Source organism: Zonotrichia leucophrys, chromosome 4 (genome assembly GCF_028769735.1).
Source record: "Zonotrichia leucophrys gambelii isolate GWCS_2022_RI chromosome 4, RI_Zleu_2.0, whole genome shotgun sequence".
NCBI lineage: Eukaryota > Metazoa > Chordata > Aves > Passeriformes > Passerellidae > Zonotrichia > Zonotrichia leucophrys.
The window spans coordinates 13,594,146-13,619,238 of record NC_088173.1 but is presented as its reverse complement, the minus strand read 5'-3'; the positions used below and the strand labels follow the sequence as shown (position 1 = coordinate 13,619,238).

The 25,093-nt window shown below is 41.3% G+C and overlaps 1 protein-coding gene across 1 annotated transcript in view; it reads right to left on the bottom strand.

Annotated features, from left to right (window-relative positions):
* Window positions 1-24,364, bottom strand: part of ACSL1 (acyl-CoA synthetase long chain family member 1) — a 37,867-nt gene extending 13,503 nt beyond the window's left edge. Inside the window, exons 1-9 of the mRNA XM_064710539.1 lie at window positions 24,269-24,364; window positions 15,198-15,425; window positions 9,200-9,314; window positions 8,764-8,828; window positions 7,524-7,625; window positions 3,851-3,950; window positions 3,505-3,683; window positions 748-780; window positions 527-578 (exon numbers count right to left, since the gene is read on the bottom strand). Coding sequence (XP_064566609.1) covers window positions 527-578; window positions 748-780; window positions 3,505-3,683; window positions 3,851-3,950; window positions 7,524-7,625; window positions 8,764-8,828; window positions 9,200-9,314; window positions 15,198-15,392 — 841 coding nt within the window. The 5' untranslated portion in view covers window positions 15,393-15,425; window positions 24,269-24,364. The remainder of the gene's footprint in view (window positions 1-526; window positions 579-747; window positions 781-3,504; window positions 3,684-3,850; window positions 3,951-7,523; window positions 7,626-8,763; window positions 8,829-9,199; window positions 9,315-15,197; window positions 15,426-24,268) is intronic.
* Window positions 24,365-25,093: the final 729 nt, after the last annotated feature.

Sequence of the window (25,093 nt, the reverse complement as noted above, 5' to 3'; positions counted from 1 at the left end):
ATTCAACTCTTCTGTGAAGATGCAGCTATCAAATCCAGATTAATTTCTGTTCTCACATCTGTTTTAAAAATATAGCTTGCTGCTGCATTCTTTCCTTATGCTCCATGCCAGTGGGTATGAACTTCACAAATGTCAAGTGAGTGACATCTAGACAGTCTGTTTTGGTCTTACAGCAAGGTTCTTAGACCTTTGGAACAATGTTGCTGATAAAGTACAAAAAACCACTACGGATCAATTGATAGTCTGAAGTCTGATGCAGAGCCCTTATTGTTATGTAAATATAAATTCATTATATGTTTCTAAACCCAAAACCATTAACATCTACATGCCCTAATACTGCAACTCTGTATTAATAAGCAGGAAAAAAAATTAAAAATCCAAGGGAACTTTACTGTAACACCACCCCAGCTACTACTTGCCAAAAAGGTGCAGCAGCGGGTGAAATCTTGGAGGGGAAGTAGGAGGGCTTCTGAATTAATTTTGCACATGCAGAATAATAAATTCCACATAATGTAACAAGGTGTACCTGTTGTTCCACTGGTGAAACAGATGACTGCTAGATCTTCTGGCTTTGGAGGCTACAAGAGTTAAGAAAGTATTAGTATGGTTAAGACAGCAAGGGAAAATATTTCCCTGGACAAAACATCAGGGTACTAATATTATTTCTGAGCTATGGGAGATTTGCTAGCTTGATCTAAAGAATGCTAACCAGCTTCACATTGTCACTTGAACCAAGTTCACACTTACCATAGGTTTTTGTCTGTGTGCTCTTCCTAGCTCCTGCAGAAAGGAGAAGAGAGAAAGTGTAGACATAAACATGTAGCTTTCTTGTTTTAAATTTACCAAACATTATTAAATACCATAATACTTCATTGTTTAGACTCTCTGCTAAGGCATTTTAACTTGTATAGCAACCCAGTGCAGCAATTCCTACCCATGGCTGGAGGGTGGATGGGAACCAGATCTTTAAGGTTCCTTCCAACCAAAGCATTCTGTGATTCTCTGGTTAATGTAAGAGTAACAAAAGCTTTAAAGCACATTTCAAAAATACATAGAATAACTACCATGTTCTACAAATGAAAAAGTGATAAGTTATCTAAAACTGACAAGGCTTTTCTGGCTAATAAACAAGAAGTCACTAGGGAAGCCCAAGGTTATGATAAGACAGACAATAAATCCTATACCTCATGGAGAAGATGTGCCACCAACAATTATTGGTTAAATGAAGGAAGACTGTTTCATTGGTGGTTTGAACTCCTATACAGGAAAAACTCATCCAGAACCCTTCTTCCTCTTTAGTTATTCAGACCTGACCACTGATGTTAGGGTTCTTTAGGCAGAAGGGAAAGGATACCAAAACAATCCTTTTACCACCAAGGGTATAGCAAATAAGAGGAGACATTTGCAAGTCAATGTTTAGTATCTATGAGCTTTAAAGTTTCAAACCAAGACTTACTACTGTCATGCCTATTTAAAACTAGAAACAAAACTACCTTAAGGGCTTATGCAAGTTAAAGAGGATGATACCCTTCTTCCAAGGATACACTTAACACTTCTGTTAAGTGTATCCTTGGAAGAAGGGTATCTTTGAGGACAGACATGAGCTTCACCACTGCCTTTACATTCCAATTGCACAATAACAGCACATTCATTCCTTCGAACCCTAGAGCTCTTTAGTATCATGTACCTCTAAGATTTACCCAAGGAGGTTTAAGACAAAGGGAATGTCTGGAAAGACAGTGAACATTCCCATACCTGTAGGCTTGCCTTTTTGAAAGAGTTTATTATGCAAAGATTTACCACTATGGCAACATAGCTGTCTGCTCAAAACAGCCCCTCCACTTGATGTACCACTGACAAGCTCAGTACCTCCCTACAACCCGCTTTGAGTAACATCTGGGATTTACTGAATATACAGCTGAAGTCTCCAGACACTTGTTTTGATCTCTTACAACAAAACTCCATCTCTTCCCATTAAAGAGCCATTTATTTACTCAGCTACAAGTAACCACATGATACACACTGGGCATCAGAAACTAAGCTGATGGCTTCTAGGGCATACACAGCAGAACAGTTCACATAACCCATGCACAGCTGAGCAAGAAACTCAAGCCAGAAATCCAGAAAACAACTACTCAAAGCTAGAAATAGTCATTCTAGTCTAAGCTCCTAAACAGCTCACAGTTACCTTTCAGGAGACACTCTGTCTCCAACCCCTGAAAAAAAAAAAAAGTGACAAAACTTTCCTGCTCACTGAAGGACTACTACAATTACTAAAGCTTGCCTCTAACTTCTTGCCAGAGATTTAAACAAAAGGCTCTTGGAACACCTATTTACTTAACACTTGATGTTTGCAATAATGAAATAAGAGTTCTATACTACTACTGAACATCACTACTTACACATACAAACATCTTTTGTAAAGGCAACTTTTACCCTCAGTTTTGTTTTTCCATAGCTGGAAGATCCAGTGGAAAGCATCTTCCTCTGTCAAAAACTGCAGTTCAGCTCAAGGAAAGTATCTCATTTTATTCTAACAACTTACTTACTCTTAAAAAGAGTTGGACCACTCTTTTTCTAAGTTTAACCCAACCCTTTGGCCAGTGAACTGTAAGTCCTTTAACTCTAGCCCTACTTCATGTTTTTAGCCCTGTTTTAACCTGGCACTCTTAATGAGGCCAGTTTGCTAGTCAGTCTTTTGAAAGAAGGTGAGCTGACATTTTTGTATCTTTACCAGAAGGTGGCCCTATTAACATAGCTGTCTTAACTGCTATGAAAACGAGTTCAGTGAAATGAGGCATTTCACACTGACTACTGACACCTGGTCAAAGCCTAGTGAGCCAAGCCTTCCTCAGAACTACATCTGAAACCAGGCTAAACCAAATTTCATAATCTCAGAGCAAACATATACCTCATGCAATTTGATCCTGGAAGAACATTCTCCAAATGAGTGAAGTTATGAAATAAACTTGCATAAGAGATCTACGCACACAAAAACTACATGCAAAACCAAGACTTGACATCAGGTGGTTAATTAAAATGATTGCTACTTTCAAAGCCTGAAAGTTCATTCCCCTATATCACCATAACCTCATCCTGTAAGAGGATGACTGACATGTTCCTTCTCCCCCAGAAAACATCTTGTAGATTCAGTGTACAGGGAAAAGTGCCATTTTTCACAAGACCAAAACCCACACAGGCTCTCCTTGAAATAAGCATTTCTGAAATATTAGTCACAGTATATAATTATCACATTATGCTTCACATGGGCAAGCCTTAACACTGAGACCCAGTCTTCAGTCCTGGACTATGTTAACAAGCTTTCGCGCCGTCATCTTGGTATATCCACTTCTATACTTTGAGCATTGTGAAACACCATTAGCAAGTTGTTCTCCCCCTATTATTTTTTATATTTTTGAGTAAACTTCAATCCAAGAGATAGTTAAGGATTTTGAAACTAATCCATGGCAAGCAAACAGGATTAAAGCAGTTAAGCATTCTTACCTCTATTTGTCTCATGCTGAAGACTTCCACACCACACTTTTTACCACGTTGCACAAGATCCACATCAAAAGAATCCATGATAACAATGGTGTTGAGTATTGGAGTTTCATTCTTTTCCACACTGGTTAGCAGAAGTCTGGCCTTGTCAGGTTTGTCACAGAAAACCAATGACAAGTCAGCTGATGAAAAAGAACTATATTATCAACATGACAAGTGCAGCTTAGACTAGATCCATATGTACTTCAGTATGTTGCAATGGAAGGCTTTTCTGAAGAAGGCTACAGTTCTGCCCTCACTCAGCCCTGCCATCCTATATTCAGTTGCTGAGCTACTGAAAGTGTCCTACCTTTGTTCACAATGTATGTAATAGCTTCAGCTCCCAGTGTATCATAGAGGGGCACCACCACCATGGAGAATGCATAGCATGCCTGTTCAATGATGACCCACTGCACAAAGACAAGAGATGAAAGTCACTACGTTTTGTTTACTGTAACAGACCTCCAAGAATGATTCATTTTTAAGAATCTAACAAGGAAGATAATAGGACACAGCTCACATAGACAAGTCCTTTTAGAAAGTGGCAGTTTTTATTATTTTTTCACTTTGAATACCTACTCAATTTTTGTCTGTGGAAGGAAGAAAAAATCCCCAATAAAGAGCTCTAGGAAAGAATCCAATAAAATTCAACCCTACCCCTAAAAGTAATATTAAGTACTTTTGAAAAAAGCAGTTAATACTAACTGTCTCCTTAGTTTGCCTACTAACAGAAAGACTTTGAGCAAGAGTACTGTACTTTTTATTGGGTTTATGTTATTGAGGTAGGCAAAGCTTTCAATTTCCCTTATTACCATGAATCAGTGAAGGACTCACTTATGCTTGGCCCCACATTAAATTTATGTACACATTATGCACCCCTACATAATGCACATCTCATTTGATGCTTAGACATGCAAATAAAGTAAAAGTCCTTTGGAGAGTCAGCCCCAGCAAGTTTCCCAGCATTTCTCAAGACTAACCATTCTTCTTTATAGGAAGACTTCTAGTAAAAAAATGCAATTACATCCCTGCAAGCTGCAGTAAGAAGGATTTACCTGCTAACGAGTATAGTACTCAATAAACACAATGAATATTGCAGCCTTATGATGTGTTATGAGAGTTATGCTTTAAGCCAGCCTATTTTCATCCAAAGTATCATCAAGGTAAGACAGTAATACAATTCCTTTTTTCTGATAGTAACTCTTGGGTGTAGTTTGTAACCAACTAGCTACACCAAAATACAGAATAGCATGCAACTTCTCAAATATGAACCTCCAGACACACGAAAAGGTGAGCTGAACTAAAACATTTCTGATTTTCCCATCAAATACTGACAAAAACTCTCAGTACCTTTAGTCAGTTCCAATGACAGGAAGAAAACAGCATGCATCTTTAAAACTTACCAGAACTTACAATTCAACAAGACTTGCATTAACAAGGGTGTTTCCTTTACCCTCCCTCAAACTGTTACACTTTCCAGGGCTTTTCAGGACCTGCAGCTACCTCATCCCCTCATGATGACAAGTTTAAACATGATTCAGCTGATTATTCCATAAAATATCTAATAGAGACTATGTCAAAGTTGCCAAATCTCAGTTTTACAAACTGTTTATTAGGGGTCAGTTTCCCAAAGTACTCTGTTGATTCAGCCAGCCTTTAACACAGCAAATTTTTCTGACAGCATTCATGCAATGGGCAAGTTGTACACCTCTTGTCCAAAAAGACTTCTTATAAAACTAGTGCAATGCCAGCTAACAGGTAACTAGACTTTCATTAAGACATTACACATACTGGTAAGTCTAAGCAGGCACATTTATAATAGCCATGAAAGGGTCTGCTGAGTAGTTCTTGTTAAATGGCATCCTCCAGGACATGTAAAAAAGGAACAACTGGGCTGCTGTTCAGCAGCCAAAAGTTACTTTAATAGGGTGGGGGTTTACTACAAAGACTTCAGAAGCGGCACACAGCCATAAAAGCTTCTTGTTGCAGCCTCCAACAACTCTTGCACATCATTCCCAACAGTACAACCAGCATCTTTATTTTCTGGGCTACCAAGACACTTTTTTCCATTTTGCATCTAAAATTATGTAATGTAAATATCAAACCATGACACTCAAGTTCTCTCAAAGCCAAGCAAGCAACTAGTACTAAATATAGACAGTCAGACTTTTAGTTTCTCTTCTGACATAGTTTTGATCTTCTGTTAGGAAAACCATACTTCATTGTTGTGTTTTCTCTCAATCAAAACAAAACCTCTCCACTTCCAGAAGAGATGACTATTTTCCAGGAAGTCAAAGTAATACTTTTATTTACAAATCCAAGTTTTGGTTTTGCTAGGATTTTCCCCATTAGGGGATTTCCCCAGCAGCTGTTCCCTGAAATAACAAATGTGAGTAATTTCACACAAAAAAAAAAAATCTTCACATATTCTCCTGTCTGGATTAGTGGTTATGACTGGTAAGTCACAACACCCATCCAGTAGTTTTGAGCAGGGAAAATCCCAGATTTGAAATTGCTGGTTAAAAAAAAAATCTTTTAATCTCATTCCTGACCCAACTCAAAGCAATACAACTTAAACATTTTATTTTTATAATCAGAAAGAGCAAAACTCCACGCTCTCCTTCATAAATGCCCTAACCCAGCAGAGACCATGCACACTTAGCTCTCTAGAGAAACGATTCAAATGGGCACAACAAAAACATGGCTCCCTTTTTTACTTCTGGTTCATCATGTTGTATGCACAGGAAGCTGAACTGTGGAGTCTGTAGCTCCATGTCATTTAACAGCTTCCTAACTGAATACATTCCAGCCTTCTTTATTACAGAAATAAATCTACAGGTGTTAGAAATAGAATTCCTTTAGGAAAACCCAAGAGCTTGGGAGTTTCTTAGGGTGTACCCTGAGAGAGAAAGAAGGAAGCCACAGTCACTTGTCATACATCTTGCATTTTAGTGACAACAAGAGACTGAGACACTGATAGAACTTCTAACCCTGTGGATGAACTGTGGATGTCCTTTGATGATGGCAAACACAAACAGGAGTGTTTAATCAAGTGGGACAGTATCCTTTTGATAAAGGGTAAGAAGCAGTCCCCTGTCTTAATATAGGTTTACACTAAACTAGCTCAGTGCAGCAAGTACTAGCTCAAACTACTAAACACAAATCTAGGTTAGAGAAATTCAGTCCTATAAAACAGATTTCATAAATAAGTCTAGAGAACATATACTTACTGAATATTTCATAATTTTTTTTAGAAAGGGCAATCTAGAACCACTTTATGGGTTAAAATGGATAGGCACTATCAAGCTGAATATCCCCATGGCTGTCTCAGGTGATTTTTCATTGTGTCACTTTCAGTCTTTCTACCCATTTTTATTAAATTAATTTCCAATTTTTGCCTTCAGCAGCAGTTTTCCCCTTCCAGAATCTTTGTTCCCAGGGCCTCTGGCAGAAACAAGAATTATCACCTTAACACATTTTTGACCAAATATTTAATCAATAACTCTTCCTTGGTGTTTTAAGTTTAAACACCTCCTTGTGATTTCCTGTCACTTTCAACTGTCTAGGTTGTCCAATGTTACTTTTAAAGAGAAACTAAGCAGTGTTTACATTCACTAAGAACTACATTCACTTCCTATTAAACAAGCCACCTCTATAACATGGAAACAATGTAATTAGGTAAGTTCTTCTGAATTCCCTGATTTTTTTTCTGCTCTCTAGTTTTCTGCATTTAGCTCTAGGGGCAAAAAAACAAAAAACACCCCAACCAAAACACAACAATATATGACATTATGTCAACTACTAGTTTTGGTTCTTAGGTAAAAGGTGCCATGTCTACAGCTCATGGGTCTACAATGTCAGTCTTTAGGCTTTTCCTAACACCAAATAGGCTCTCAGTAGGGAAGTACACTGACAAGAGAGAAAGGAGTAGGCCCTTTTAGTAATGGCCAGATCACAAATACACAAAATGTTAGCTTAATTACCTCAGGTCTGTTTTGTGAAAAGATTCCTATGTACTGAACATGAGATGGTTTGAAGCCTCGGTGCAGTAATGCAGAACCCACATACTCAGCTCTGTCTGAAGCCTGGAGGGGCAAAAAAAGAGGAGGAACAAAAACAAAATAAGAGCAAGCTCATAATTGCTAACTCTCCTCAACAATTATTAATTGGTATGAATGAGAGAGAAGTTTAGGTTATTTTGGATGAGCTCCGTGGCTCTGATAGCCTAAACATTGCAGTGCCATTACATGGCACTGACTGTAATTATTACACTTGCACTCAATATGCAGCAGAAGAAACACTTGATCCAGTCAAACTTGAATGTGTTAAGTATAAGTTTAGAGGTTCAGCACACAAACACAGAAAAGGCTGTTTTGCTGTATGTGTGTTAAACCCAAGAAGTGACCCTGGAATGATTAAACTTAATATTTCTGTTTAATCACAGGCATTACATACACTCTCCTTTTACTTCATTCAGTGCCTATGGGAGTAGCATTTCTCCCTTGAAAATACAATAGAACAAGGAGCCAAAACCCACTTAGTTCTATTAACAAAGCTTGGGAAGGCAATTTTCTAAATTCTTTTTGTATAGCACATGACCTGAAACCATATTAGTCACAAGACCCCAAAAGCAAAGCTTTAATAAAAGAGGTATGCCTAACAAATTCACAGCAAAGTCACCTTGGGAAAAAAGTGAGGTCTGTTGCACACAGAAGGTGTTTAATGACCTTAGCAGTATGCAATAGGCAAGGTTTATGCAAATTTGAAGACCAAATGATTAAATCAGGAACAACCTAAGTGTGCCCAGCTGTTAATGGAGATTTGCATACAGATATTTTCAGGGATCAAGAAGCAGAATGCTGCTAGTTAGAAGCACATCTGCTAGCAGCCTATATAACTGTCATTCAGACTATGGAGACAAGGTGTCAGGAAGCCCAAACATCACCTGTAGACAGAACTCCTGTAAAGTGAGCCTCTTGGAAGCAAGCACAGTCTGAGCCCCTGAACATTACTTCAAAGCTGCTGCTTCGCCCAAGTTCTAAACAATTCAGCATTGAGATGCCAAGATAAGTTTTATTTCAGAATTGTTTGGGGTTCACAAAACAGGTGCAGGAGGTGCTCTTCTTTCTCTCCCTTGCACATATTTAAGGCTGTTCCTTTAAGACACTGTAATAGGAACTAGCACCTTTACAAAAGCAAGTCTAGCACTAAGAGACTACTTACCTCTTTATAGGAGATCCATTCATATGGCTGGTTTGGTTTTCTAAAACCAAGACACGGACCATTATCTAAAAAAAAAAAAAAAGAAATAGTCACTCAAAATTCAACTCCAACTCCTCTGTCCTGACACCACTCTTGGTGTTAAGCCCCTAGATTCTCAGCAGACACTTTCAGATGAAAAATGGATTTTTTTCAGGGGTGCAAGGAAGGAAGCTGAGAAAGACAGAAGCTACAAAGTTTAGGCCAAGGAATATAGCACTGACTTTATTCACAGAACTCTTTCACAAAATAGCAGTTTCATTTGTCCTCAAGAAAATTCACATCCAATACATCCATCATACTGCTAGACTGAGACTCCCTATGCCCAGCTGCATTTCAAAAGAGTTCAAATACGTAGTTCCTGACATATTTAAAATATTATCTTTAATTTTAGACTTACTTGATACTTGTACACCCCTTTGGAAAATATCATAAACTGTTCTCACATCATCATAGTAGTAGGACAACAGTTCATCGCTGCTGAGAAGAGCGGACCTTCGAGCATGCTCACCGCCCTAAGAAAAGCAAGCAGAAAGGTCAGACACCCTTGGGGGCTTGCAGGAATATTCTTCTTGAGAGAACTATGCAAGGTTTTCCAGGACATTGTTTTTGAAGAGTCAAACTGCTCCCTACATTACCAAAAACCTGCCACAATCTTACTCCCCAGCTACCTATGATAGCACAGAACAAATGAGAATAGTAAAGTCTAACAAGAGGCATTTTGTCAAAAGCACTTTCTTAAGAAATCTTTTACTCCATTAGTGCAATATAGACCATAATTTCATCCAGCTTCCTAAACCCAGCCTCAGAGCAGTCTAGACAGAATATTAATGGTGCAATCCCAATATATTTTTCTAATTAAGATGACAGAACATAATCACACTTCAATATGTGGTTTCAAACCCTAAATGATTTTAAGCATGGCCACCAATACTCTAAACAAGTGTTCTCATAAGCAAAATACTCTGCTCCAGATAGAGTCCTTTAATCCAATTAAAAGTTGCATCTTACAAAAAAGATTTATTTAAATGCGGTCAAGACAATACTATCTTGAAAATTGAAATCACCATTTTTTTAGCTGTTGAGCACTTAGAGAAGCTAAAACTGGAAGTCAACACAATAATCTAATAATTCCGATATAACACTGCCTTTTTTAGAGTGACTGATTAAATAACCTCATTTTATAGAGAGCAGTCAAGTTTCACAAACTATAATTATGCAATTACTATTAAGCCACAGTTCTTAATTAGTCTTGTTATGATGACAGACACCCACAAGCAAGTTTTTATCAGGAACAGCCCAGCTGGTTAAACAGAGGATCTGGAGTAAACACTGTGTAAGATTTTCTCCATCAGTGTAATCAATTTCTGGCTCTTTCAGAAAGTCAAACCCTAGACAATTCAGGCACAGATTTAGTTAGTCTATCCTCCACAACTCAAATCTCTTCATATGCAGTCATAGATTCTTCTCCTGTTTTCAAAGTATTCTGGAAGACCAGACACCCTCTGTTCATGTATAAGCTAGATAAATACAAGTTTGTGTACAGAAGATGTCATATCACCCATGTCTGTAGAAATCAGCTAGCACACAAAAGGCACAGAGAGGAAAAATATTTTTACACTAAAACAAGCCCAACTTGTTTTAGCAAAACAGTATGAGTAATGCAGAGCTTGCCACTCCTTTGACAGTAAGCAGAAACGTACACTGTGAACATGACCCAGAACAACTTAATGAGTGGCTCACCTCTAAAAATTCGTAACATTAGAAATTCAAGAGTCTACTTGCTCTCAGACCAACATCTACTCTACAGGAAATTAACAGATCACTAGTACATGTCTCTGCCTGGAAAGAAAAGCAAGACTGCTTGCTTCATTTCACTGGGTTCTCAGATCTTGGATAATCAAGGTCATCTTATAGATTTTCCCAGTGTTGCCACTCTGGAACTAATCTAAGAAAGATCACACAATGTAGTTTGCTGCCATGGCCACGGGTAACATCAACAAGTGCAGTGTATCACATGTGCCACGTCTGATGTGCTATAATTCCCTCATCAGGTGAAATACAATAGCCTAAACCATTCCTCAGCAAGAGGAGTCAAGAAGTATTTGCTTCTCCTCATGTGGCTACTACTGCTTTGTTTACACTCCCTATTACACAGCACCACAAAAGCAACTTTTCCAGTGCCTGAGGCACTAACCAAATTTGAATATGAATCATCAGACAGTACACTGCTTAGATACAAGACTGATGGCACTGTCCTTCTGAAAAAAGGGGAACTCTCTAACAGACTGCTGTTGAAAAATTCCCATTGGTTCTTATAAGTTTTCAGTAAGGGGAAACAATCACCTTTCAGTTTTGCTTACTTTGTTCTTTTTCCTATAGTAAAGTAGAATTAACTAGATTATCAACAGTCTTAGAATAAAAGTTTTTCAGAAAAACATCCATCTCCTTGTATGAAGGCCATAAGGAGTTCAACATCAGTGATGCAGTGAAATACTCCCAGGTATGTGGAAGGTCAAACCAGGAGCATAATGCAAGGTCTAAACTGACTCATCTACTAAGCAAGAGATCTCATCTACATTTTTGCTTGAAAGCAGCAAGAACTACTGTTTTAAGATCTAGTCCAAACAGTCCTTTATCCAGAATGTTTGTGCAATATGAGGGAAAGTTCTGTTTGTAGCAAACTTTTTAAAAAAATCACTGGTCATTACCACCAGGCATCTGAATCCTAGGACTGGAATGTTTGGCTGACTTCACACAGGTTAGTTTGAATAGGTTTGTCCAGTAAAAAGATAAGCAGTTAAAAGGGTTGCCAGTTTTAATAACCGTCCTTAAAATAGCCAGGCAGTAAAATCTGATAAATTTGAGAACAGATTCTAGTAACTCGTGTAAAGCAGCCCTTGCAGCAGCTCAGGGACTTGCAGGAAATTACCCTACTGCACATCAAGTGCTAGTCATTAAGTACAACCTTGGCATTGGTTAAAAATAGCAGCATCTGAAGGAAACAGATTTATTCTACAACAGAGTGTATATTACTCTATCAAGGCCTATTCAGGTCACATAAAGTAACTGCTTTTTTTCAAGCCATGGATTTGACACAGGGCTCTTATGATTAGCAGTAATGTTGCAGGCATGCTGAAGACTCCACCATGCCTCAGGGATGAGAGAAATTTCCCTTTACCTGGGAGGGAAAATACACTAGCAAGTGGTGCTTAGGTCACCAACATACTTATTCTGAGCAGCAAGTAGTACAAACCAGAGTCTTCAAACTAGCCATTTAGTTCTAAGTATGCTATTCCGTAAGGATGCATACAGCACCTAAACCTGATCATTCATAGGGAGAGAAGCACATGTGTAATCAAGTGATTCTTGAAAGACAAGGCATGCTAGAATTCTGGCAATGGATCAGAAATCATAAGAACACTTAAAAAGTTTTCATGAGTTGAATACTTCCCTCCATATTTGAAATTTTTTTTCTTAAGGGAACAGAAAAGCCAGTCAAATCCAGTCTTACTCCTAGAAAATACTGACATCCTAATATTTATTTCTATCCTATTTTTCTACATAGCATAAGTTGGGACAAATAAAAGTTTTTAAAGCAAGATTTAATATATTTGACAGCCATACACCTGCACACAAAATCAACTCAGCTGTTAGTCAGCAGTGGAAGGGAAGCAATCCACAGGCAGACAAGTCCAGATGTGGATGACATCCCTGCAAGTGTTGAAGGCCAGGCTGACAGGGGCTCTGGGCAACCTGGTCTAGTGCAATGTATCCCTGCCACTTCAGTAACTCTTTGCACTCATTTTCAACTACGTGTGCAATCTATTTGCTCATCCAGAGATTGTTAAAATGGGTCATACAGTGCTGGCCTACCAAGTCAAAGTTTTGGAGAGATAGGAAGTGACCGGGAACAACAGTAAATAGGATCTTCTTTCTCCCATATGAAGTTATGAAGATAAAATATCAAAACATGTAGAAACCCTACTCCAGTCACTGACCTCACTTTTATTTCCTTGGCATCTAACAAAGTTAAGTCACAAGTAAGAATTATGTAGAAGCTTATTTCTAGTTCAAATTTCTTTCTGTAAATGAACAAGTAGACTAGATAGTAAAACAGTAGCAAAGAGACATTGCCTTCTGACATGTCTTTTTTGGAGCAACTGCTCAGGCCTTTTAAAATTGTATTGTTCAGGCAGAAAAAAAATGTTTAGACAATTTCAGAGCAGTATTTGATTTTTTTCCCCCTGTAGAAGACAACCCACCCATATACATAGGAAAATTGAGTCTATGAAGTTAAATTTTAAGCAAAATGTAGTGAGAACCTGAATCCTGAGCACTGTAATAAAGTCTTTTCACTGTTATAGGAGTAGTAATTCCAACATACACTTGAAACTTGATTCAAAGCATACATTCTCATTTGATTACCATTTTAAACATTATTAATAGTTCATTATTAATGAAAACAAAATTGGACAGATCTTAACTCATTTCAAGATATTCTCTAAGTTTGAGCTCTTATCACTGCAACATGCTAACACATTCAGGTGTTTTTCATTTAAGTCCAACTAGTATTTAGCCCATTAAAACACATTTTTTAAAGAGGCAGTGAAAAATAATACTGTTATACCTATCTTGCTCTGATCAGAGAGCCAATTAGTGTAATTGGATCAATGATGCATTAAGTAGCTTAGTGAAGTCTCATACTGCCAAACAATGATTTCAATCTCAGAATCCAACAGTGACAAGTAATTTAACCTGAAGAAGTAAAGGCAGTGAACTGAGACTGCTGTCAAGAGTCTCAAGCAAATAAGCATTTGTCATGGGATTTATGGCCAGCTAAAAGCTACTGTCTTACCATCTTAAAATGCAATGCCCCCCAAAAATCTGCTGAAGTCTACACTGCCTAATGAGGCACTCCACAGCTGGAAAACTTGCACTGCTAGCTCATTCCAGCAACCAAGATGTGCTGGTTTACAAGACTATTCTACCTGTTGCCTACACGTCTGCTGACAGACTTGGAAAATCTCACCAAAGTGAGATCTAACTCCTAGATCCTTACTCTACACATTGCTTGAACTTAGGTGTTTTCTGGCAATTATCACATTCCAACTGCATTTTTGTTTCCCTTTTGTGCACCTCTCATAGCAGACCATTATGTGCTACAGTAATGTGATGTGTCCCTACACTTGCTGCATGCTCCACTGAGAAGATCAGGAAATAAACTGTGAATGGGGGGGCCAACTAATGTGTCATTCTTCAATCTCAACACAATAAAACACTGAACAAAGTGCCCAATTTGAAGTAGTGACAGGAGTTTCCTAGAGTTCATGAGTTGACCTACTCTGCCACATTTGTTTACATCAGTTTGTAATCATATCTGGTCTTAAGCACAAAAGTCATGTTAATTTAATTTGATACAGGACAACTAGATGCAGTCTATCCATGCAGAAGAATGTAGTGTAAAGGGAGACTTCAGTGCCAAGTATATATGTATAAAAATCTATAGTAGTAGTCTCTACCATCAGTAAGCCAAGAAGCTGTCAGCTGTATAATTCTACATTTTCTATTTATGTCCCTGAAAGATCACAACCTTCCAAAACTCCCCTGCCTTCAAAAGGAGAAAACACCTTGTCTCTCCTGAAGAAAGAGAACACTCTTGAAAGAATTATTATTTGACTCTGTAGTGAGCAAGAGAATCAATAAAACCACAACAACCAAAAAAACCAGCCTTGCAATCTGCTGTCTGTATTTGCTCACAAAGCAACAGTTTCTCCCACTCAGACTATTTGACTTCACTTTTTAAAAGCCACCACCTAAAAGTAACTCTGCTTCTAAAAAGTGTAAGACAAAAGCTAAGCTAACATCCAGAGTTTAGCAGGTGGCTGGTTTAATTTCAACTTACTCTATGGCTGGGATCTTGGCAGACTAGTATTTCTTTCCACAGATCATCTGAGGACAATGAGTACCCTCCTGATGCTTGTAACACAATATAAAGTCTCACGTGTCAGCTATTATACACTAAAAATAACAGAAGAGTTATTAGCCTAATCAGTATATACCAGTATACATACTCTGACCCCAAGACCTAATTTAAATAGGTCATCATGCGGCCACAAATTGAAAACTACACTCTGCCAATTGTAATATGAACAAGTTTTGTCATTAGTGAGATCAGAAGCTCAGTTGTCTCAGCAGAATCTTCTTCTCCTGTGATAAGTTATTTCCTCAGGCCTCAAGCTGGTTTTCATATTCAGAAAGCCAAAATAATGAGTTCAAGCCACATTTCAGAAATGTATTTTTCCCACATTACAGGTTTAGAAACACTCTAATGCAAATCAGTGCTGCATTATGGTTCAAATGGCAGTGAACTCCAGCATCCATCAAGTGGCACTTACCTCTACTTCCACAGACTGCATTGCTAAATCACAAGGTGGTTTTATTGCCTTTGGTCTTGTTGCATACCAGTAGGTTGTGAGGGCCGCAAAGGCACCGAAGCCCATGAGTGTGTTTGTCGGAAGGGTGCGCACATACTGCCTGACATCCCCCAGCTCGGGCATCCGTAGGTATCTGAACAGCTCATGTGCTTGCATTGTGGTTCACTGCACTTGTTTCAGTGCTGGAATCTGTTGGTACAAAAAAAAGTTGCACATAAAAATCTGAAATGCACTTTTGATTCGCTGTTGCTATAGGGCAATGATGTATGCTTTGTCCTACTGGCTTCCCACTGTCAAAATAACCTGATCCTCCACTAGGCAGGCAATATCTTTAGAAATCTGTGCTGCAATTAAGCAAGCAATTATTAGTTGATATTCCAGAAAAATAGATGGGGCTGAGAAGTGGGAATTTCTTCAGGCTTTTAGTATTGCTTTCAGCAGAGACTGAACTCATTTTTTAAAAAAGATGACCTTTTGTTAAAGGAGAGAATTTCACAAAGGTAAAATAGTTATTTGTAGAGTAGATGTATTGTAAGACTGTTTAAACAGTTAGTCATCAAGCAGGGAAGTCTGGGAAATGAAGGGCAGGGACATATGTTATCCTGCCTGCATGTAACAGAGTATCCCAATCCTATAGGAGCATAGCAGGAGCAGATTTTTCCCGTCCTAATTCCAGTAAAATAAACTCTTTTCTACTCTCCCTTCAGACATGCACAGAAAGGTCAGTATAGCAAGCTGTTTTCAAAGCCAATATCCTCCCATAGCTCCTCCATGGTACTTAGCAAGTTTCCTATTTCTCCCAGTAATTTATCTCTGGTCATGAGGCAGACTGAGGCAGTGGCAAATGAGGCCCACGGCAGCAGCACGCAGCAATACAATCAAGCACAGGAAGCACATTTGATTTGTCACGTTCGCACAGAAGAAGAGCTGGAAGAGGCTGCTCCCTGCCAGCACTCACTGACACGGATATTCCACAGCAAGAACCAGCTGCAGAAAAAAAAAGGGATTGCAGTCCGCTCAGCTGGTGCTCTCCTCCACAGCCAAGGTCTCCCGGGACGTGTGTCACATGCCGAAGGGCCGGCCGGTGCCCACTAGGGGAGAGGTGAGCGGGAGCAGCCGGCCCGCGCGGGGCCAATGGCAGCGGGCAGCGCTCACCCCACCGGGCCCGGGCCCGGCCCCGGCACGGCCGCCCGACGCCCGCCACGGCTGGCAGCGCTGCCCCGCCGGCTTGAAGAACAAAGACATGTATTTACTTAGGTAATTTAGGTCCTAGCCATGTCCTACGGACAACGGAATTAAACAAAGGTCCTAGAGAATGTCAAAGAGGTAGCTAACAGCTACAGTCATACTGTGTAAGGAGCCACCGCTGCAGGAGGGTGACACATGAGACTGACACCCAAACGTGCAGAATTATGTTTACAAGTTTTAAGACCAACTATACCCGGTTAACATTCCATATTTCTACAGGAAAATTTCTAGTTTACAGTCTGACCTTGAAATCGTTAGTGCTGCAATCAGTTATTCAGCCAGACAACAGAAACGTGGGCTAGTTCACAAAAAGTCTAACCAGTATTTGGACAAGATTTGCTAGAGACAGCAAAATAGTAATAAAATTGGTTCAAAGGGCCCATGCTTTCACAATGTTAACAGGGCAGGCTGAACAAGGTCATGGATGGGGGCAGTTGGGATGAATTCAAGTTCCATCTCTGGAACAGTCCTAGACCCACAGAGTAATCCCCAGGCAGCAGGCACTGCTCTCTGCCCCGGCCCAGCCTTAGGGCACAGGGCTGCATCACCTCGACAGGCAGTGCAGGGCCACTACAGAAACGCCTTCTTGTTATCTGCACAGTGATATACAGCAGACTATAATCAAAATCCACAACACATCAGGCTGTAACAACCGAAGGTAGAGATGAACTGAATATATAAACAAGCTCTTAATTTCCTCTTTTAAAAAAGGAATCAGCTATTGATTTAACAGTTATGATCACCATGCAGTTGCTTTTTACACCCCTAATCATGTTCATTAGCATTACAGGTGTGAAAACTACTACTTAAGTTTTACTATACACAGATGAACAGTAAGAATAAAAAAACCTCATTCACCAACAAGGAAGTCTGGACTTAAAAGTTAATTTCACATTTATCACAGACACCACATCATAAAACTAGACAAAGGGGTCTATGATATGGGTAATGGCTAAGAGCAAGCTTAGCTCTTTCCTCAAGCTCCACAATGAGCACCTTTGACTTTTAAAACTGCTTTCCTGACTGCATTAGTCATGAAGTGTCCTGCACACACACTATGATTTAGGAATGCAATGCAATTTGAATTACTCAAAAGGCTGTGATGCCTTTACAGGTAACAAGAACAGAAGCAAACATCATTTAATTTACACAACAGTCCCATTATAGTCAAGGATTGGCTATAATTTCAGCCTGGGTGAAGAGAAGAGAAACACCTCTGCTTTTCATTTCCTTGCCCAGTTCTTTCTAGGGAAGCCTGCAATATAAAACTGTTCTTGAGCAGTTATACCACAAGTTATCAGATATCCAGTGATACATTTTGCTGCTTATGTTTATATTGAGATAATATCTTACTGTATCTCCTGCCTCATCCACACAAAAGACCAGGACACAGTTTTCTGCAAGACTAAGTCATTGCAAGCTTTAACACTATCTGTTAAGTCATATGAGCTCGTCTTCTGCATTTAGGGCAAAGCCAGGTGCAACCAAGATAATAAATTCACATTCTTAACACATGCATACAAATATACCCCATCAAGAAAAGTGGCTTCAATGCCTGCCAGCCTTCAAGTCATCTCAGTATCTAGCTGGCTCATGCTCCAAACATCATCAGACACCCTGGGTTTTTATCACGACCAAGGAGAATGGTTTAGAGTCCTCACACTGAGATACAAAGATCCTCAGAGTGGAGCTTGCATCTAGCTTTCAGTTGTTTTCCTCATGGAAGGGCCCAGCTAAGTTTGCTCACTCAAGGCAAGTAAAAAAAGCCACGCTCTCTTCACAAATTCTTGTCCTGCAATTCTTTCTTACCAAGCAGGATCTGGAACACAAGGGACAGACTCAAACTAAGCCCCAGTGTGAGACACAGCTGAAGACCAAAAGGAAGGAGATTCCAGATGGAAAGTACCAGTCTGTAATACTCAGATTGCTACATGTAGGGGGGAAAGAGCAGCATCAACATCTGAGGTCAAAAGCACTTTTTTCTCAATGCCATCAATAGACCATGCTATTTTTTTTAAAGACCAGAGGGAAAGAAGTTTGGGTAATGAGCCAAAACTGCCTCAGAGACAATTATCTGTCTTGACCACCTCCAAAGAAACAATCCCCCCAGTGCAGCCCAAAAAGGCACCCCTCAGCATTCACTGTATCAGTTAGGCTAAGGAGCTCTGTACGTTTCAGACAAAGCCAGCTCTCTGCTCACACACACCCACCCGCCCTGCAGCACCCAAGACTCGTTCTTCACAGCACAGCCAGTATCTCAAGGCAGCGACCCAAGTTGGCAGGGCTCAGCCGCTCTGCTGCTCCCACTCTGGGTGTACAATGGTCTATTTACAGTGGGCAGCAGCCTGCCCATTGTCTGCCCATAGCCAGGCATGGTCCGAGTGCAACGGAAGAGAACAGGAGAGCAGCCATCGGCTTCTGTAGCGCAGAGAAAACAACCCCAAGAACCAATGGCCTTTCTTTCTCTCTGTGCTAATATTTAGATAAACAACACACTAGCACTGCCATAAAGGCAGGTCCGTCACATGGTGTAAAAGAACAGGCTGTGTTATTTCTGCAGCCTCTTGCAGGGAGGAGAAATCTACAAGACACGCCGCCTCTTATTATGAGCAATATAGCATTATGATGTTTTCATTATGATATGCTGAAACAGGGAACCAGCCACCCACATACCTTTGAGTTGTCCTGACAGCTACCTGCCACTGCAGTCTTTTTTTCTTTACTTACTCTTACAGGTTACACTGCTCAGCTCCCATGGATCTCTTTCTCTTAAGCCTTTCTCCCCTCAGCCTTTGAAAGAACAAGTGCAGAAACATGTTCTAGCCTCTTTATTATGTATAAAAAAACAGGTAGAACAAATAGCTTTGGCTATTAACCCAAGAAATCTTTTTGTCTGAACAGAATACATAATCCTCATCTCAGAGTGCATTTATAATCACCTTAAATTTGAGTCAGTCCACCTTGTCCTAGGTAATATGCTGCCACAGCCCCTTTCCACACTAGCCAGGCAGTCACAAGGGAGGTGATCTGGCAAACACAATCTTTCTCTATTATTCCCGATGCTAGTTCTCAAGTAGATCAACTCTCATTTCAATGACCAGATAGCCATTAGCTCCCAGAAGGAAACAACAGCACAGCTGGGGAAGAGGGTGGACTACTGTAATACTACACATTAGACACAAAACTGTAAATAAACACTGCTTACAAATCCTCCCAGGATTTTCTGCCTGTCCTGCAGTCAGAGGGAATCTGACTGAGGTCTTGCAAACACCTGTAACATAGCCAAACTAGCCAGCAAGCAAACCACAACCACCTTCAAGATACAGCAAAGGAGCTTTGGTATTTGAGACCTGAAGGAGAAATCCTAGTTTAAGCTCTGTAAAACAAACAAGACAGCAAGATGCCTACTGTGGTGCAGCCTGTCATGTCATATACGAGGAGTCATATATGACTCCTCAGCCAGGGAAAATTTGCCTGAAAAAACCAAACACATTGAACTGTCTAATCCACTACTATGACCTCCTCCTCCTCCACCACCTCTGCCTCACCCCTCGGCACCTCCCCAACTTTCCTTTTTAAAAAATCTTACCCAGAAATCACCTAGTTTATCCAGCCAAGCTTGAGAGCTATAAACCCTTCTTTTAAAGCAGTAACTGACCTATTTACCTTCCTGCAAGAGTGAAGAGGAAAGAACTAGAGAACTAGGAACACATCCCAGGCAGGAGGAACCACCAGGTCCCTAATATTCACACCTCACATCCAGCTCCTCTTCAGCTCCCTAAGTCAGGCTCTCAGCAACCATGGGGCATCACGTACTGGGGTGTAGGTTCGTTCCCTCTACTGGTTCAGATTCTCTTCCTGCATTTGGGACAAGGCAGAACTGGAGGGAAACAACCTACAAGCTGGATACAGACCCATAAGTTAGGACACTGACTTAGTCATAAAGTGCAATCAAATTTAAGGCTGCAACCTTTAAGGGGCACTAAATCTGAAACAGGTCAAGGTTCTGTTCACACCAACAAGGAAAGTCACAGGCCCGTCCTCAGACATTTGGCCTCAGTCCCCTTGCAATCAAGTGGAACTCCACCTGGATTCTTGCCTCTCAGTGAGGTCCAGTAAGTAATTTGAGTGCACACTGGTGAGGTCACTGGAGTTTATTCCAGTTCAGGAGTTGAAACACGTGACAAGAATCTGCTCAATGCCTTTTGTGCAATTACAGTCCTCCAACAACATTTGGTAACCCTGTGTATGAAGGAAAATCAACACTTACCACTAAAACCTTTCAGAGAATGATTGCTTTGAGTTACCTTTAATCCATGCCTGTACATACACATCATGGCACTGAGCAATCTTGCTGGTTTCTCATCTCCAAAAACCAGATAAGATGCCCACAAATATTTATTTTTCAGCCTACGCTGCTATCCACTAGAACTGCATCCCTGCAACTCTGATTTGCAAGTACATCACGGCACTACTCTGTCAATCTAGTGTCATTCCAAACACCATTTAGATGAAAACCACCATATAGAACAAAACAGTTTTTTCCTGGTATGATATACTCAAGCTGAGTAGACCATACTCAAGGTGAGTAGATCATACCAACTTATTCATTCTACTCCTCCCAGGAAAAGGTTACCATTCACAAAGCCCAGCAGGCAGTATCAAGCTAACACATGGTTTAAGTGCTTGCTTGAGACTCTGTGAGAAGGAGTTTCTCACTCATACTTCGGATACCTGAACTCCTGCTGAAGGCAACCTGGGTCAGGCACACTAAGCCCCACGGCACTGCACTAGATAGGGTTTACATCCAGCAGGCTGTTACAAAAAAACAAATCCCTTAACACACTGAGACTGGAAGATCAGTAAGTACTTAGGAGAAGCAATTGGCTCACTGAGTGACCTCCCAACACCAGCAGCCCAAAAACTAGTATGACAAACAGAACAATCTTCTGACCACAGGTATTAAAGTATGCCTGCATCTACTCTGAGTCAGTGATAGTAAGCATCTTTGTCTTGCTTTCCTAGGAAATTAATTCAACCTTACTAGGCTATTATTGCAGTCTGACTGCAGAAGCCAGATTTCCAAAACATGGCACATGCAGTATCAAACTAAAAAGCTTAAGAGTTCTGGGTTCAAGAACAGTAATTCATAAAAAAAGGTGAAATCCTCTTCTGGAAATAGAACATCATGCACTTCTGGTATAGCACTTAAATGGTTCAACTACAAAAGCAAAATCCATTTTTCCTCTACACCTCTATAAAATCATGCAAGCTGTTTTCAATCAGTCTTGAGCAAACTACCAGTACTACTAAGATTCAAATCCTAACAAAAAAAAAAATTACTATCACAGAATGGTTTGGTTTGAAAAATACCTTAAAGATTATCTAGCTCCAAACTCCCTGCCAGGGGTATGAAATCATATTTTACCCTGTGTAGATGAGCAACTCTCAACACAAAAGGCAGCAAGAGAGCAGAAGCCTTATACTATCAAGTGTCCTTGTTCCAGGAGTCAGGTGGGATCTGCGGAAACGCAAGCCCCACATCCGCTGACAGGGCTCAGCCTACAGCCTGGAAAGGTCAACACTGCACAGCAGAGCTTCCCTGAGCCACACAGCATTGTAAACTCCCCCACAAAACCATGCACCAATGAATAAACCATCAGCCCTCTTACTTGTGAGGATTTCTAGGGAGTTACTGCTGGTTATATTTACATAGTGAAACATTTAAGACATCTGAACTTTTAATTTAGCAGAGCAGGAAAGCAGGACATGGCAGGCAGTCTGTTCATAAGACCACCAGAAGCCCAATTTATCAAGCAATGTATCCCTTGGGCCAGAACATCTCTCTTGTCTCTGCTGCACATTCAAAAAACTTTCCTGCTATTAGTTTTCTTCAGCCTACCCAATTCCATCAACCCTATTAGCAAGAAAAACAATACACAAAAATCTATTTTTACCTTCTGTTGTTCACTTTAGTAAAAGTGCTGTTTTCTTGGAAGGATAAGAAAGAGAAAGGAAACCTTTTACGTTGCCCCACTGGAGAGCAACACACACGAAACAGGGAAGGTGCAAGCCACCTCTGCCTCCTCCCAAAAATCCCAGGAAGTATTCCTTTCTAGTGGAGCAAGGAGATAGGAGAACCAGCTACACAGACTTCGCTCAAAAGACAGGCAAGTCACCCACAAAAATATTTCAAAGTTGTCTTACCATCTACTATAAATTGCTGGGTTTGTTTTTTTCTACCAATATCAACCTTGTACTTGTCCTTGAAGCAAAAAGCTGCTTAGGTGTCTCCTTCTCAAAAACTGAAGACTTATTTCCAAACTCATGTTGCTCAAGTTGTGGTTGTAAAACAACATCTACCAAATTTAGAAGCTACCTTTGTAAATTCATGGAAATCATGCAGTCCTCACACTAGGCTAAGGCTGTTTGCTTAAGACCTTGAATTGATAATACTACACACAACAGCTACTTGGAATGACAAGCTTTAGATTTTTCCCATCAGCCATCTTTCAAACATTTCCCCATCCCAATACAAACAAGCTACATATCCTTAAACTTTAAAAAGGCAGTAACAGCAAGAGTCCATGAGGAACTCTATGTATCAGTTTTCGCATTATTAACACTGCTATTGTTGCAAGAGGAAGAGAAAGGTATTTTTCAGTAAACTCAGTGCCCTCTTATATTCCATTTCTTGATGCAAGAAATCTGATCCAAATCCTGGTGCAGAGAAATCTCAGCTTGTGAGTTTGAGAGCACGTTCCAAAGCAAAGAGGCAATAATAAACTTTCCTGACCAGGCTCAGGAGAGTGCATGATTCCCTGTAAAGCAATGCAGATGAAAAAGGAAATCTATTAACACCACATGGATGAGGTCTGTTCTTTCCTATCAAGAACCTGACCATCATATCTCGGACACTAACCCAAGTGAGGCATATGTTTAGATTACACAGTCCAGGAGGGTGTCCGTAATACTCCAGACAGCTCACAGACATGCCGTTTAGAAATTTAGAAGGCTTCAAGTGTTGTAATTCCTGTTCAACAGGAACAAGAAATGTATGCATCCTAGAACAAAAGCGTCGGGTAACCAGGCTAAATCTCTGGGCTGTAGCACTGCAAGTCCTACCTAGCAGCAGAGGAGGCCTGCAAAGTCAAAGCCACTCAACCTTCCATTTTAGGCCAGTTTGCCTCACGCTGCATTTCCACACGTACTCTAAACTGCTTTAAAGGAAGAAGAAAAAAAAAGCTGTATCAAGTACACGCTGCATTCACGCCCGAAAGACAACGTACTCGAAGGCAAAGTCCGGCAGCTAAACGAACGCGAAGCCGCGGGGCCAGCGGGCAGCACCGCGCTGCCCTGCCCGCTACCTGCTGCTCGGCCCGGCCGAGCCGCTCACCCCGCGCCAGGCCGAGCCGAGCCGGGCTGGGGGGCAACGCCGGCGCCGAACAATGCCCGGCCAGCCCGAGCTGCCGCAGCGCCGGGGGGAGGCCGGAGACAGACAGCTACGCTTTCCTGAAGGCTTTTGAGCGAGGGGAAGCCCAGCCGGCTCCGGGGGACGCTGATCCCACTGAGGGCCGGGAGGAAAGCCCCGCGGCCCCGCAAAGACAGCCTACGGGGACCGGCGGCGGGAGAGGACGGGACCGCCGGGCCCCGCGGTGACAGCGGCCGCGCAGACCACCCCGGCCCCGCGGCGGCCGCTCCGGCAGGCCCGGCCGCCTCCCTCAGCGGCGCGTCCCTGACGGCCCCCGGCCCGGACAGCAGCAGAGCCCCCGAACCCCGCTCACCTCCCGGCAGGAGCAGCGACCACAGCCGTACGCGCCGCCTCGGCGCCGCCCTTTTTAAGACTCGCACGGCGGGAGCGGCGTGTGCGTGTGCCGGGCCCGCCTCCGCCTCCGCCTCCTCCGCCTCCTCCCGTCCGCGCCGCCCGGCGGGGGCTGCCACCCGGCCTTGCCCGTGTCTGTCTCGCGGCACGTCCCCTCCCCTTGCCCCTGCCCACAGTAACTCACACAGACCCGCCGGGAGGGCGGTGGAAATGTTGTACTGTGCGGACACAAATGACAGAGATGGCCAGGGAGCTGAGGGGAGCACTGGCACTACTGCCACTTAACACCTTACAGGTCTGATGTGACAGCTTGCAAAGCAAGGGCTTTCTTACGGCTCCCGAAAGGACATCTTCATCCAGTATGAATATGCTAAACGGACATAATTTGAAGTATGAAGGTGTTGGAAGAGGACAACGACCTTGTTGCAATTTGTTGCTTACCTCTGCCAAAATTTTTTTGTGAAGTGCTGTGAATTTGAGGGGCATGTTGAGGTGGCTGGGGCTTGATCAGGACCCTGGTAGTTATCATAGAATCATAGAATGTTTTGCATTGGAAGGAACCTTAACAATCGGCTAGTTCCAATGCTTCTGCCATTGGAACTTCTGCCTGCATACACCAGGCTGCTCAAAGCCTCATCCAACCTGGCCTTGAACATTTCCAGGGATATAGAATCCACAGCTTCGCCAGGCAACCTGTTCTGGTGTCTCTGAACTCTCGTAGCAAAGAATTTCTTGTTCAGATCTAATCTAAACCCACCCTCTTTCATTTTATAATCCATAACCTATT